Raw genomic sequence first — 15,215 nt, 5'->3', positions numbered from 1 at the left:
AACCCATAAACCATCCGACCTCAGCAATGAGAGAGTATGGTGTAGCATTACACGTTGATATTTAGCATAATTGATGGAGCAAGCTGAAAGCACACGAAACTCAACTCTCACAAACTTCCACACACTCGCCCCCGACCCGACCCCGAGGGGGCCATCGCAGCGGAAGCGGACATCGTTCGAAGCAATTGAATCTCCGCCGCCGCTGCCGCCGTCGATCGTTCCTGATTAACGACTGCAATTTACCGTCACCTCCAAACCTGTCAAACCCAACCCATCGGCCCATTCATCCCAAAAGTGGAAAACACCGAACGGCCAAAGCGGGCGCGTACCGCCCGACGGAAAGGAGAAACAACGAACTCCGCCGGTCCATCAATCCGCTTGCTCACACGCTGCTGCACTCGATGGCCGATGGCCAGGGTGGACAGCCGTCTCGAGATGCACTTTTCTGTCACCTTTTCGCGGCACCGCACCGCACTGGCCATTTTGCCAGATTTCGCCTTGTTGTCTTGAGTCACCCCGTGGAGTAACAACAAAAGACAGCAACGGCCGCAACGGCGACGAACCTGCGGCGTTCGGTGCGCGCCAATCGAGTTTAAAATTTCTCTACACGTCCCGGAACCGCGCGCGTACCCGAGTCTTTGTGTGTGTGTGGCGGTACAGGACCCGGCAGGACATAAATCAAATTTCTCCTCCGTTGACCTCAGCCTCAGCGACCGCGGCGATGCATCTTCCGTGCAGCGCGCGGGTCAAAGCGCAGCGTCAGTGCAAGTGAACCGCCTCGGCTCACGCCGAAAAGGGCGAATGGCGAAGAACGGCACGGGAACCGACCCGTCCGGGGGCCCGATTGGTTTTCGGTCCCCCCAGGCCCCGATTCCGATCGTCGCTGATTGACCCTTTTCGCGGCTGCGGCAACGCTCGGTCACCTGCCGCCGGGCTGGGCACCGTTTTATTGGAATGAGGCAACGGAAAGAGAAAAATTGAAGACGTGGGTCAGTTTGTGGAATTTTAAAAATTTCTCGCCACCCCGCAACGCTTCGATCGGGGGCCGGCATTTGTGAGGTGCGCCCTCAGTCCCTGGGCGCCTGGGCACTTGGCGATCGCCATACGGAAATGGGGATGGTGACAATTATTCAAACACTTTTTGGGGAATACGCCCCGGGGGGACCTCAATGCTGTTTTGCGAACGCGAAGAAAGTGCGGAGTGCGGTGCGATGTGTGTTAGGAGGTTGCAAACGGAACCGTTTCAAGTTTTGGTATCCGGTGACGCTACGCTTTCGTGTGACCCGTAAATCGGCACACTTACAGTTCTGTATGGATACACTCAGTTCAGTAGAAGTCTCATTGCAGTGGGGTGTACTATTCGCGATATTGAGAGTTTTGTTAAATCTTCTGATCTTTTGTCTCGCTGTTCATCACTCTTATCGACAACTTACAAAACGAACTTAGAACTAACTATCTGTACGCGATGCGAGCGTTGCTTCGCTTCTTTAAGGGCTTTTTCTTGAAATTTCACAGTCTCAGTTCTGACCGAGGAATTTTAAATTTGAGTTTTGTTTTGAGGAATTTGGTAGACCTTTGGTCATATACTGTGGCGTTCAATATGTTCGGATCCTTTAGTTCATAGCTACGTTTCGAACAGAGGGCGTTGCTACGAGTCTAATTTTTTTTGTTATGTTGGAACACTCTTCATATGAATGTATTTGAAGGTTGCCATTTAGTATCGATGTGTCACCGTATTTTTGACAACGACCATTGCCTTCAATGGCATTTATTGTAGAACTACTGAAGAAGCTGTTGTTCATTACTTTTTAAATATTTTGGATAATGGATAATTTACTGCTTCATGCTGAATTAATACAGCATCGATTGACAGATCGTTCGCAGTAAAAATATTGATGTATGGAAACATATTGATATATTCATACATATTGTTGTATGTAATTGTATTGATTTACGCAAACATATTGATGTAAGCTAAAACAAATGTATGTATAGGTATACCATTCAGACAGAGCGTCAAATAACCAAGGAAATCATTAAAGATGTTCCCCAAACCTCTTTCTTTGCTTATTGAGAAGAAATTTCATGCGGAGATAATGTTTTGACTATTCACAGTAACAGTCACTTATCCTTCTATTTCTGCGATTTCTTAGCTCGGTCCCGCATCATTCACATCATTCACAGCAATGCCCTGCCGTCGCTGTCGTTCTTCGGGGGTCACACAATATTGGTACGGTTGACGGCACGACTATGCAAATCACTTTCACCGTTCGCCGCTCCAACAGCAACCGAGTCTATGTTCAAACCCCTTCCGGTACTCGGGCGCGATGTGTCAAATTTCATCACAGCGCGTCCGCGGGACCAAACGGTCGAAAGATGATAATTGTTTTCAAACTTGAACGGCCGACGACAAGTGTCTCGTGACGCTGACCCATTTTCGCGACAACGATTTCAGCTTACGCAGTCGTCGTCGTCGCATTCGTGGCTGGGCAGGAGACCCTCGGGCAGTCATTCGTTCCCGGCAGCCCGACGGCCGGGCAGAGTGTGTCCTCTCCAGAATCCCTTCCACCGGCCGGCCGATTCGGGCGGACGGAGAGGCCGCGGAGTGTCAAAACACGTTTGAGCGTCGGTTTCTTTTCGTTTCGCTCCCTTCCGGCGCGAAGCGTTAAGAGTAGTGCGAACAATGCGTTAAGATGGCAGATGGAACAACAGTCAACGGCTTCTTCGCGGCCCGGGGGAGGGCTCTGCTTACCATAAACTTTCTCCCCGAGCAAACAATCGAAAATTCCTGCCGGGCTGGACTAGCTGGACCCAGGGTTGGGTTGGGCCGTCCATGATTCCCAGAGTTCAGCCCTCGACAGTGATCGAAAAAATCGAGAGACAACAAACAGGCCTCAGGCGCCGAACACGGATCCTACATCCGCATCGCCCACCGGAAGAAGATCAACCGGTGGCATCACCCGCCCGTATGCAACATTCAACACCCATCCACCCATCGAGTCCCGAGGAGCGGACGAGAAAGAAAAGCCGGGGTCGTGTGGTTGCGCCCGGTGGCGTCATTCCAGATTACAAAATCGATCAACCGAGTTAGGTAATCTGGCCGCCACGGAAACCCGGCTCTGACCCCCGGCTCTGGCCCCGACGTACGGTGCATCCTGGTCCGCTCGTTACCCGAATGGCGTACGGCAGGGCCATAAAAATGGCACCGAAAAACAAAACCACAGAAGGAAGCGAAGAAGTTCCTGCTCCAGCGGCGGCGAGACGAGATTTATCATCGTGCGCGATGCGCAAACCGCACTCGGCTTAGTGAAAGTATGCCCGGTCCAGCTTTTGGCTCGTTCCCGTCCAAAACCACCAGTCTCAGGGTCAGAGTCTCGGGAACGACTCACTCAACGACGCCGGGCAAAACCGGGCCACATCCGTCCCGGCGTGAAGTCTGCGTCATCGCAAACGCCATCCATCCGAGAAAGGTCGGCATTCGGCGCAAGGATCCCGCCTAGCAATCGGACGAACTTTCTATGACACATTTGTCCCACTTTCGGGTCCCGACGGTGTGGGGGCGACGGATCCAGTTCGGCTGTACATATTTTTGATATTTTGTCGCCCTCCAGCTTGATTCATAGATTTTCGGCACCGGCCCCGGCGACGATACGTTTCGGTATTTCTAGTTGACATGAATTCCCCGAAACGCGCCCTAAACGCTCAAAATAGCCCCACCATGAAGGGAGCTCATTAAAATGCTTCGTTAGAATTTCACTTTCACCAACCCCGGGGGGGGGGCGACTCAAAGTGATCAAGTGTAAAACACTGACCACGGAACGACGTAATGCACAGGGCGTGGGGCACACAATGACCCAACTCGTCCCGTGGTTGTGTTCGTCGCGAAACGGGAACCGTGGTTTTCGCCATGCCGCTTCGATCCAAACTTCACTTCCGTTTTGTGATAGTTATTTATGAATCGCTGACGGGTCCGGCGAATCGGCTTTGTTCATCAACGTAATCTCCGTCGAGAGTCACACAATCGTTCCAGCGACGCATTTCAATAGCACTTTTGTAGAACGGTTTATCTTTTACCACAAAATAGGCCCCAGTTTCGGCGATAATCTCTTCATTCGAGCGAAATTTCTTTCCGAAGAGTTTTTTTTAGGTGAACAGCCAGTAACCACTAGAAGGCAAATCTGACAAATAGCGTGAATTTGCGAGCAATTCGAAGTTCAATTCATGTAGTTTAGACGAGATTTAACAGTTGGTCCAGTCCACTCAGATGACGATCGTTTTGATTTCGAATTGAAGTGATGAATCCATGTTCCATTCATTGTCACATATCGATGGAAAAATCCGATTTGTTTCGTTCAAACATGGTAAAATACTGCTCGTCAACACATTCTTTATTTTGCCAGCAGTGAGCAAACGGGGAGTTAGTGACAGAACTTTCTCATAGTCAAATATTCATACAATATAATGCCAACACGTTCTTTTGATATCATTACAATGTCAGCTAACTGGAGCATTTCGTTTTTCGATAATTCAAAACAATTTGGTGGATATTTTTAATGTTTCTAATGTTTTATTGGTGTTATCACGTTTGTCAAGCAAATCAAAGTTTTATTGTTGTTTCTGATGCTGCGGAGTCCTTATATTACTTTTCAAGAAATTGCTTCGTTTTAATTCTTTTTCGCATCAAGAAGCAGGGTAACATTCAATCCATCCATTCATTGCTTAATCCATTGTTTTCAAAAAACAAAAGTAGTGTCACTCTTAGCTCAATAACTCGCAAACTTAGAAGTAATATATCATGAAATTTTAACTAAATGAAAAAGCGATTAATACAGTAAGGCTGGCGCCAATTATGTGTTAGGCTCGGAACTTTACAGGCCATATGTTAATAAATAAGAAACATTTATTACATCAAAAAAAAAAGTTTTGGTAGAACATTGGCGATCAGAATTTACTGGACGCTCTGAAGTGTATGCAATTCTCGGGCTGCGGTTCTTCCATTGTAGAGAAATAATTAATGACAATCATACGTAGGGTACGATCCAGATCAAATGGAGTATTCCTTCCAACGATGATGACGGTTAGATGACAATAGTTAAAATGTGAAACTTCGAACTATCAAGAGCGTCACGAGAGAGTTCTCTCAGACCGCCTAAATCCCTTTATAACTCAAACTTGAAGGCAAATTAAAGACCGCGGTTAATTGTGTGAGCCTATTTATGATTACTGTCTGTCTGATTCTCAGTATACTCTACGTCTACTACGGCAGGTGTGTCTAATAAAAGAAAACTCAAATACATTTTTTTGAAAACCGGCCCGTTCGTTCAAAGCTGGACAACAATCAATCGCCAACCGCGCCGACAATGGCGCTACTAATTGAACTACGCAACGAATCCCCTGCTCCACTAACTGGTCAGACACGAGCACGAGGTTCCTGGCTACGAACCACGCCTGCCGGAGGTGCCGGATCTTCATGTGAAAGTGTCACCGACGCCGCCGCCGCCGGACCGTCGGACGGACGCGTCCGTTGCACTGAGCAAATACGGAGCCATTTTCACGTTTCCGTCACAAAAGTACGCTGGACCCCTCGCCCGCGGCCGAAGTCCGGACTTGATTTGTGAAAAAGTGAAATTTTTGTTTAACCAATTGTTGAGTAATCTTAGCGCGCGCGCTCGTCGCGTCTCTCACGTTCACATTCACGGCCCGCCGCCGGCCAGTTTCGCGGCGTTGACGGTGGCCCTCTCACTTCACTGGCCTGTCATAAATGTTTGCCGTGGCGTGAGTGGCTTTTCTTTGTCGTTTTTCCAAAGGAAACCATCCAGCGAGAGGTGCGACTCTTGTAAACCTCTTTGGCGGCGGACAAAACAAATTTCGACACGTTTATTGCGGAGCGGATGGGAACGGAATCGGTCGAGAGTCCGGCGGTCCGCTGGAAAACCACTTGCATAATTATTGCCGATGGAAAGTGAGAGCTCCGTTCTGTCGCGTCGCCGTGGAGTATGGGATCCAATCGCTCGTCTGCTTCGGATGAAGCAGCCGTTGCCGATTCTCTGACATCGATAGACTTATCCCCTTGTTGCCGATACGCCAAAAGTTATGCAATTCTTCGCTTGACTGCTATGCGACCCGTTGACATTTGCCAAATATGTATCACCCCGTGAATCGTGAAAAGAAGCTACTTGCTGTTGTTGAGAGTTGTTGGGAACAACGGAACGACGCAGTAAAGCGAATCCACCGAAACCGATAGTGATTGGCCGCGCGGAACCAACCGAAAGCAGTTTATTAATATCATCGTTTTTCTCCCTCACGGATCTCACAGAAATCGTATCCGAAGCATGGGTGCCTCCTAAAGTTAGTCGCTTGATTGCGCAGCATTCCTGGCCCCTTTTCGGGGCCGCGTGCCGTGTGTTGCGAAGCATAAATTTAACAAATAATTAATTACGGTGGGCTATATTGGGATGTGTTTTTGGTGGGAAGGGGCAAGTCGATGGAGGAAGTCGATCCCCTGTAGAGTCCCCATCGCTTCAGTCGCTCTGGAATCGTTGATGTTCATCTCGTAAATGCCTCATCATATCCAGCTTCTCCTTCGTTCTGATTTTGTTTCGTTTTTTTGTTCTCGGTTCTGTTGAACCAATCTCACTCCCGGCCTGTCTGGCACTTCTTCAGACCGACGGCTGCTACTGCTGCTGTTGTGTGAGTACTCCTTAGAACTTTCGCTTTCTCCTGTTGACCGTCTGCTGGCGCCCACCGGCCACACCGCCATACTCGTCCAGAACCGCTCCGTATTTGCTCCGGTTGCCGGCAAATGCCAGCTGCTGTTGGTGCTCCTGGTACGAGTTGTACGATGACGCGGGCGCGGGCTGTTGATAATCCTGGGGCTGCGGACCGTAATCATCCCACCCGTAACCGGCTTCGTGTCCCTGGTATCGCTTGGGCTCCTCGCCGCGATTCCAGCCGCTCCAGCCGTCCCATCCGTCCTTCCGGTCGAACTGCAACTCGTCGGTGTCGTCGAAGAACTGGTCCACGTTCTGTGCACCTCCCAGCGCCTCATTGAACGAGGTCGGTGTAGCGTCGAAATGAAAGTGATTGGTCTCGTAACCGAGCGGGATGTACTTGCCGCCGAAGTCCGCCATCTGCTGGTGCGCGTGCTGGATTGGGTGCTGGTCGACAAACTGCTCGAACTGCTCGAACGCGATCGCTGGCTTCGCCGTGCTGGCCGGGGCCGCCGGTGGAGCCAGTTGCTTCAGCTTGCCGGCCGCATACTTCTGCTGCTGGTGCTTCTTGTGGAAGCCGGTCTCCTTGCGTATCGGAATATGCACCACCTCCAGCTTGCTGCTCTCGCTCTTGTCGTTCGTGTGCGGATGCTGGAGCAGAAGTTTGAGCGCGATCAGCGAAGACACCAGCAACGATTTCTTGCTCAGCAGCAGCGACAGCGCCGTGGCCATCACCAGCTTCTTTAGCAGAAAGTGTAGCAGTAACGCCTTCAGCGCCAGAATGCCCACACCGATCGGGACCGCCTTCTTCATGTGCTTCTTCCAGCCCTTACGCTTCCGCCTGCGGTGCTTCTTGCCCTTCTTGCCCTTCTTGCCCCGTTTTCCCTTCTTGTTGCCACCGTCTTCGATGCTGATGGAAATGTCGTCGTGTCCACCGAGGCCGCCACCTCCACCATTGGCCACAACGATGTTGTTACTTCCGCCGCCGCCGCCGCCACCCTTTTTACGACCTGTAACGAGAGTTTGAGGGCAGAGAAATATTAGCCGAAATGAAATGGAGGTCCCTCCCCCCCAACACAACAAAGCCCCCAGAACTCTCTCACGCGTACCGAAGCAAAACACACATTCATACGGGTTGTTACGCTATTTACATGAATACAAAATCGAATACTGTTAATTTCCTATTCCCGGGCGTCGATTGGCGTCCCGCTGTTCGCGGCCGCGGCCAACAACAGGGCCGCCCGTTCCGGCCGTGCTCTCAGCGCCCCCGTAACGATGCCGCAACATGGGGTCCGAACGAGAGAAACAAGCGTGAAAATAGGATGCGCGCTGGTTCGAACGTGGCCGGCGCCAGTGATCGCGTTTTTTTCCTCCCCATTTCTAGGCAATCACGCGTGTACGAGGCACACGTGCGCGCAGCGCAGTCGAATGCCGCGTATGCGCAGAAAGCGTCACTGTTAAAGCTCCTTCGTGCTCTTTCGATGCATCACGCAGCGGTAGGCGGCCACGGCCAGTTACTGTTGCAATTATCTGCAGTGTTTGCATTGTAAAATATATCACAACGTGCACTTTCGAGCAGACGTTTTTATCGGAAACCACCAATTTAGATAGGATCTCTTCTCTTACTCACAACCACGCAACAGTTAATATATATTCCGTGTGCAGTACCGATTTTGGAGCCTCCCCATTTAAATGGCGTTGCGATTTGGTTGCAATTCACTTATCGCTGATCGCCTCAATTCAATAAAACTTTCAATTTTCAACTTTAAGCGTCATTTGTTGCAGCAGATCGAGCAGATGCAACCTGTGTAGATAATTGTTTACTCTATAGATTTTGGTTTTGTCCCCGAGCAAGGATTGTTCAAGGCGAACACAGTTGCACTATGCACTAGTGGCTCTAGCAAAACAATAGTAGAACCGTAAAATATTATCGAACAACGCGGTTTGAACAACGCCGGGGCCGCGATTCGGTGTCTTTGGTGGGATCAGCTGCGAGTTATCTATTATGAGTTGCTGGGCAATTGCCAGCGGAGCAACACAACTGGCCTATGTTAAACTATTCGCCTAGAACCACTAAAAGAACTGATGAAATCGTTTCCACTATTAGTAACGTAAGTGTACACGTAATGTAACCAAAGTTCTAATTGTAAGCTGACCTGTCGATATGAAATTAAATTTGGTTGCTAGTTCTTAACAGCACATTCTTAATGTCGTACATTTACACTGAAACCCCCGATTCGACCGCAATCGAATTACAACTTTATCGGTGATCGTTTTCCAAGATCATTCCCTCAAAACCGTGCCACCCGTCAACGCCACAATCACCTTCTACGGTGGCCGTTAGATCCTGACCCGGTTCAGACGCGGTCTCCTGCGACGATTCTTCCATCTCGGCGGATTGCTCTTCTCTGCTTGCCACAACACTGGTACGGTTCACGCCACTCGCCCTAATAAGCCCGTGCTGCATGGCGAGCTCCCGCAGTGATCGAAGATTTTTCCGAATGTCAACCCCGCGCAGACTCGTTAACCGTCGCAGCAAGTCCAAGTGTGTCACACGCGCTTCTGGCGTTTCATTCTGGCCGTTTCCCGGTGCGCCACAAACCGCCAACACCCCGGACAGCAGAAGCAGACACCGGCACCAGTTCATGGTTCACTTTTGAGCTGCTCCGAAGTAAAGTCCTTTTTTCTACAGCCCGACTGCCATCCGGTTTCGCCGAGTGCGCCACGGAGCAACGCCTTCGGAATCCGATCCGCACTGGCTAGTAATCGCAGGTGAACTAAAATCGCGAAACTGCAACAATCGATAAAACCTATCATGGAAAATGGCTAACGTTGGTTTTTGTTCCCCGCGGCCACCCCCGACCATCCGGCTCCGGTGAGTCTTTTTTCCGATTCACTCAACCGATCAACCTACACGCAATCTCTTCAACGGGAATGGCGTGCAAATGGTCCGGTTTGCGTTTGTTTCTTGCTCTCTAGTTACGCAATTGTGCGATCGTTAATTGGAAACCTATTTTCTGCACTGATAAGAGCCTGCGGCCGAGCGGCGGAAAAATGAAGACCATGCCACGAATGGTCACTGATCACAACGGAAGACATTGTTTCGCATAATGAGCGAGCCGTTGTTCTGGATGTTGTCTGCTGCTTCCGTTATTTCTACCCCGTGTTTTAGTGCACGCAGCGATCGAACGCACACATGTAAATAAATAACGCACAGACGAGAAAGTGATGATTTCTCCTAATTCGTGTACATTGCCGTGAGCATGCCGCAGTCTTCGAAGGAATCTGTGCGAACTGGCACATTCTGCCAGCGAATCATAAAACATGACCGGCCGCTTGTATCGACGAACCTGCGTTCGTTCGCAATTTCCATTGAATAAAGTAATGTTAATTAATTTAACGTCCTCATATTATATTATTATATGATGATGATTTGTCGTTGTTTGAAATCATGATTTAAACTCAACTTTTGATAACTGATTTCTTTTAAATTTCTTATGTTTCTCACAAAATTCAGTGCAAAGCTGTTTGCCTACATTTAGGCGCTAACGGTTCAAACAACCTGCGGTTGTTGACCGTTTGCATTGACGTTAACGAATGCAACGTGCCATTCCGTTATTCACGTTACAGCCAAGTATTTAAGCATAATTAGGAGAAACTTATGATAATGCATCAAGCAACTCACCTTTGTTTCTTTGCCACGCGCAGTGAATGAAAAACACACTACAATTTCTATCTGTTTGCACGCAGTTTTATTCTATCAAACAAACTTGGTCAATGTTTCTAAGTGTCTCAGAAAGGGCGTTGGACCTCGTTGAATACTGGATGAGTCTGGTATTTTTATAGATAATACTTAAAAAGAAAACACCTATTTAAATTCAAACAACCGTGTGGAGCACCATCATTTCAAACTGCCCATCAGGTTCCCACATCGGCGGGCCCTGGTGCGCTGAAGGAAAACAAACTGAAGGACACACTTCGCAGACCTGAGCACCGACTCAGAGTGATCCCTCGGTGATGCGGAATTAGTTACAGTAATTAGCCGGACTGCCATACCCAACAGATTAGAGCGTGCCTTACACGAATGTGAACGAGTGCGCGGGCTCTTCCTTGGCGTCAACATTCGCACGGAAAGCTCCAGCAGCAGCCTCCGCCGGATGGATGATTGATTCCGCGCTGCGAACACTGCTCAGTGGACCTTATCGCTAGAAACCTTAACCGCAAACAATCGCCATCGCAACTTACACCAGCGCGCGCCATTCCCATTGTTTTCTGCGCCCCAATCCGGGAGAGACGCGATTCGATACGAGTCCGTAAACTGTACATTTTTGACAGCCCAAAACAATTGAAAGCTCCGCTGAAAAGAGTGCTCGCTCAACCAATTCGCTTCAGTTTTAATTATCTACACTTTTCTTTCGGACACTGTCTTTACTTTCTTGCTGACGGCCCCGCCAGTTCGGTCGGACGGGCATATCGTGGGGGCCATGGAGCCTGCCTGCTGCCGGACGTGACCCTCTTCAACGAAAGTGTGTAACAAACAAAGCTCTAGCGTTCGACCGTCAATCCTAACCTAACCTAACAATTATGCAGACGATACGATCCCCAAAGCGGATGGGTGTCGATCGAGAAGAGAAACGGTGGAGGCTGTTCAGGAGCTTCACCTTGACTCTGGCCCTTTTTGGGAGGGCTTCTATTGTTGTCCACCGACCGCCTTTTTATGTGCCCGCCCGAAAACCTATTGCTCCACAGTTTCCCCGATCCCTCGGGGCGGGCCGACGATTGTATGTAATTTGTTACGGAAGTTTAGGGTGCCAACTACTACCGCTGCCTGATTGCTGATTTTCTTCATTAAACCTACGAATATGGATAGTAAATTAGACGACAAAGGCCGCCCAGCGCAAACGCTCATCGTCTGGAAGAGAGAGAAAAGCGGGCAAAAGAGAAGAAAGTCCATTACATGTTACATTTCTCCACGTTGTTTTTTTATTACTGCCTTTATGTTGAGCAAAAGTACCGTTCGGTTCCTTTCTGGCCCACATCGGGACTGCAGCGCTTACCCATTGATCATCGATCGGAAGACGTCCGTCCGGAGATGGTCAGCCGGCGCTCCGACACACGCAACTGCGTGCGGATCGGCCGCGGATAGGATGACAGAGTTTAGTACTTCTTGAGGCTGACGACGGCCGTGAAGAGCGCAAAGAAAAAGCCTGCCAGGCCGGCCGACTTCACCAGCAGTATCAGGCCGCCGATGATCGCCGGCACCAGCGCTAGGAACTTTATTTTGTACGCCAGCAACAATGGGATCAGAAACTTTTTGTACTTCTTCTTGATCTGAAACTTCTTCTTCCGCGCCTCGGCGCTAAGGTCCAGCCCTCCATCCTCGTACAGCATGTTGCCTTCCGCATCTAACACATCCGTCGTGCCGTCGTCGTCGTCGTCTTCGATAGAGGCGGAGACGTCTGCAAATAAAAGGGTAGCCATCGTCAATTGCCCGCTTGGATGTAATCTCGGACCCGGCCCCCGGCGCGGTCACGGGAGTTTCGCGGTCCAGGAACGGTGTCAGCCATCGGCGGTGGTAACCTATCATCATCGGCGTGCGTCAGTGTCGGGAAGGGATCCTCCGGCAACACTGACGCACACGCACTGACCTCAATTAATGCGATCTTCAAAACGCTTTGGCGTGTTGGCATGGTTCCCGGCCACAATTAAAGCATGGGTCATTAAGTTCCCACAGCTTCAACACGCAGCCGTGTAGACGCCGCCGGTAAACGGTAAGGTACAGCTCGCCCGGGGAGCCCGGTATGCAAAGGTGGCAGGAACAGCAGCAGCACTGAAAGGCGCCCCAAACAGGCGAGCGGAAGCAGGCCAATCCGGTAATTAAGCGAGTTAAATTGTTTGTTTGGTCACTCTCCGCCATGCATGTACGAGCATTATTTAGGGTGTTCCTCTTTTTCACGTACATCGCACATTCCTGGCGGAAACATGACGCATGGTGCGCAGACCAGTTTTCGGGGCAGCCAGCGCTGTCTGTTGCTTCTTGGTGGACGACAGCTGATGAACGAAATATAGGGTGATCCATCCAGTGTTTGGATTAAAATGTCGATTGTGGCTGTCGCTGTATGGAACGTAGGGCCGTCCTGTTGAAAGCACGTTTTCGTCCAAGTTTTTTGCTGCAATCTCACCGATGAACCAATTAGCTAACATTTCTCGGTAGCGTACGCCATCGACGGTAAAGACGGGTCCTTTTTCATTTTTTGAAGTAAAATGGACCGATAATGCCGCCATATCAAAATTCGCACCATTTACTCATTTTGGATGCATTGGCTTCTCTTGCACGATTTGTGGGTTTTCCGAGACCCAAATAGAACAGTTCTCCTTATTAAAAGAACCATCGAGGTGAAAAAGAGCTTAAATGGAATGAGCTTTTCGAATTTCGTACTGTTTGAGTTGAAGACCAATAAGTTGCAAATTTGTTTCCCAATTTTCTGCAATCGATTGGTGTTCCATTTCGTAAATTTCAAAGTGTTTACTAAATGCTTACAATTTCCAGAATTAAGTTTGACGTTTTAAAAATCAAGTAATCGGTAGTTTGAGATCCAAACACTTGAGGGATTACCCTATAGAACACTATATCTGATTCTATCAGCGTGCCATTTTCATCAATTCAGTAGATCTGCCCAAACAGACATAAGCCCAAACAAATTCAGCCCAAACAGACATAAGGTAAATCTGTCCTTCAACAGCCTTCGCCAAAACCAGCCACCTAGTAATGCATGCAACTTTGTTGATCGTCAACTTCTCCTCTAAATGTCCTATCTGACCTATAGCGACCTACTAGGGCACTCGGACACGAGGCATTCTGGACGTTCTCTAACCATCTGAAGTATTCGTAACTGAACGGGTTTAAATGGGCCAAGTGGCCACGGGCTTGAGACGCAAACACCAGACGCCAGCCCATAGTCACCTGGTTGACAACGGCACTACTTTTAGCTGGAACAGGGCAGAGTTTCCCGATCTTAACGCATGGCCTGGCATATGGATTTTTGTTTGCCTCCTTGGCGATGCGCGCCCGTGGATCTCTCCAGAACGAAAGCACGGCCCAAAGCCCCTTAACCATACGTCCTCTCACACACGCACCCCGTTATGTCTGACCCTTCGCCGTGAGCCATAAAAGCAGTATCCATGTCGTAAAAGCGGACGGGCCTCGGAAACCGGACCGGACGACCGGTTGGGTGTGTCTGTGGGATAGCACTCACCGCTGTCGACGAAGTACTTCCAGAAAAAGTTCTCGATACCACGGGATTTTTCGGCACTCTGGAAAAGCTCCGCCAGCCCCGTAACGTTGGTCGTCCGCTTCTGCACCGGAGGCTGCTTCGCCGGTGGCGGCGGTGGCGGCGGCGGCGGCGGAGCATCTATCTGCTGCATTCCGGCCGGAATCTCGACCTCCGAGAACCGAGTCATTGACCGATTGTTGATGCGGCTCCGGCTGCTGGCCGACAGCTTGGGCTTGGGCAGCGGTTTCCGGGGCCGCCAATTACCGGCGCTCGTAGCGTCGACAACCTTCCGCAGCGAGTGATGCAGATCGAGCACGTGCTGTTTGCTGGCACTGAATTTTACGCTTTCCCCAGCCAGCTCGTCGGCGACGGCCGAGCCCCGGCCGAACAGATGGTTGTAGTCCATGGCCGTGACACCGGCCTGTAGCTTTCGTCCGCTGGCCCGCGTCTGCTCCAGGGCGTTGCACGAAAGCACGAACGTTGCCAGCACGAACCACACCACGCACCGACCGTTTCGGCACATCTCACCGGAAGTCACCTCTCTTGCTGTGTCTACTGTGTCACTGCGCCCCGGGGACGGCTGCGGATATCACTGCGGTTCTCGAGACGTGGCCCGAACGACCAGCGACCACCATCAAGTTTGACAGGCTTGTGTCACTCGAATCACTCAAATAAACACCAAAAACTAGAACCCAAAAACCGGCACCGACACCCCGTCATAGCCACCTGGAGGGGGTCACCTGAATGAGAGTGGCGTCGTCCCGGGGAAGGAAAAAACGGCAAACTCCACGACGTACGCACAGGAGCACTACTTTGAATGTCGGTCCCGTTGGGCAACCCCGTCGGCGCGAGTGCCAGAATGCGAATGGAGCCAACCGCCGGGGGAAGTGATCTGTGAAGCCCGTCGTTCCGGGCGCGGAGTAGCGTTCGGTTCGGCTTTTTGAAGTCCAAAACTCCTGCTGGCGGCAGCGGCGCAGCCACACCAATACACCGACCCGGCTCCGGCCCCTGACACCACAACGCCAGGCCAGACCACACTCCCAATCAAGTCGTGGAAGGTGGTGGCGCCGTTCCACAGCTTCTTCCCGCGAACCTGTGGCTGAAGCGCTGAACATCAGCCGAACGGCAGAAGGCGCAGAAAAAACCGCCAAGGCAAACCGCAACAGACGCAGAAATTGATTTTTTTCCATCAAACGCCGCCAAGTCCAGGCTAACAATTCCGAAACACATG

The 15,215-nt window shown here is 50.4% G+C and overlaps 2 protein-coding genes across 2 annotated transcripts; both read right to left on the bottom strand.

Annotated features, from left to right (window-relative positions):
* Positions 1-6,701: 6,701 nt before the first annotated feature.
* LOC131207422 (uncharacterized) lies at positions 6,702-9,357 on the bottom strand. Its single transcript, XM_058200034.1, has 2 exons — positions 9,036-9,357; positions 6,702-7,720 (listed from the first exon to the last, which is right to left on the bottom strand). The coding sequence occupies exons 1-2, from the start codon at positions 9,355-9,357 to the stop codon at positions 6,702-6,704; spliced, it is 1,341 nt and encodes a 446-aa protein (XP_058056017.1).
* A 2,510-nt stretch (positions 9,358-11,867) lies between these two features.
* Positions 11,868-14,507, bottom strand: LOC131207420 (uncharacterized). The gene is made up of 2 exons (XM_058200033.1): positions 13,967-14,507; positions 11,868-12,169 (listed from the first exon to the last, which is right to left on the bottom strand). The coding sequence occupies exons 1-2, from the start codon at positions 14,505-14,507 to the stop codon at positions 11,868-11,870; spliced, it is 843 nt and encodes a 280-aa protein (XP_058056016.1).
* Between the last annotated feature and the right edge of the window lie 708 nt (positions 14,508-15,215).

The sequence above is a fragment of the Anopheles bellator genome, chromosome 2, assembly GCF_943735745.2.
Source record: "Anopheles bellator chromosome 2, idAnoBellAS_SP24_06.2, whole genome shotgun sequence".
NCBI classification, from domain to species: Eukaryota; Metazoa; Arthropoda; class Insecta; order Diptera; family Culicidae; genus Anopheles; species Anopheles bellator.
This window is presented reverse-complemented; position numbering and strand designations above follow the sequence as displayed.

Excerpts from the sequence above, each read along its gene's own strand:
- LOC131207422 (XM_058200034.1), bottom strand. The coding sequence starts at position 9,357 with ATGAACTGGTGCCGGTGTCTGCTTCTGCTGTCCGGGGTGTTGGCGGTT. Across the intron at positions 7,721-9,035 it reads TCTAACGGCCACCGTAGAAG|GTCGTAAAAAGGGTGGCGGC; the intron begins GTGATTGTGGCG and ends CTCTCGTTACAG.
- LOC131207420 (XM_058200033.1), bottom strand. The coding sequence starts at position 14,507 with ATGTGCCGAAACGGTCGGTGCGTGGTGTGGTTCGTGCTGGCAACGTTC. Across the intron at positions 12,170-13,966 it reads GAAGTACTTCGTCGACAGCG|ACGTCTCCGCCTCTATCGAA; the intron begins GTGAGTGCTATC and ends TTTTATTTGCAG.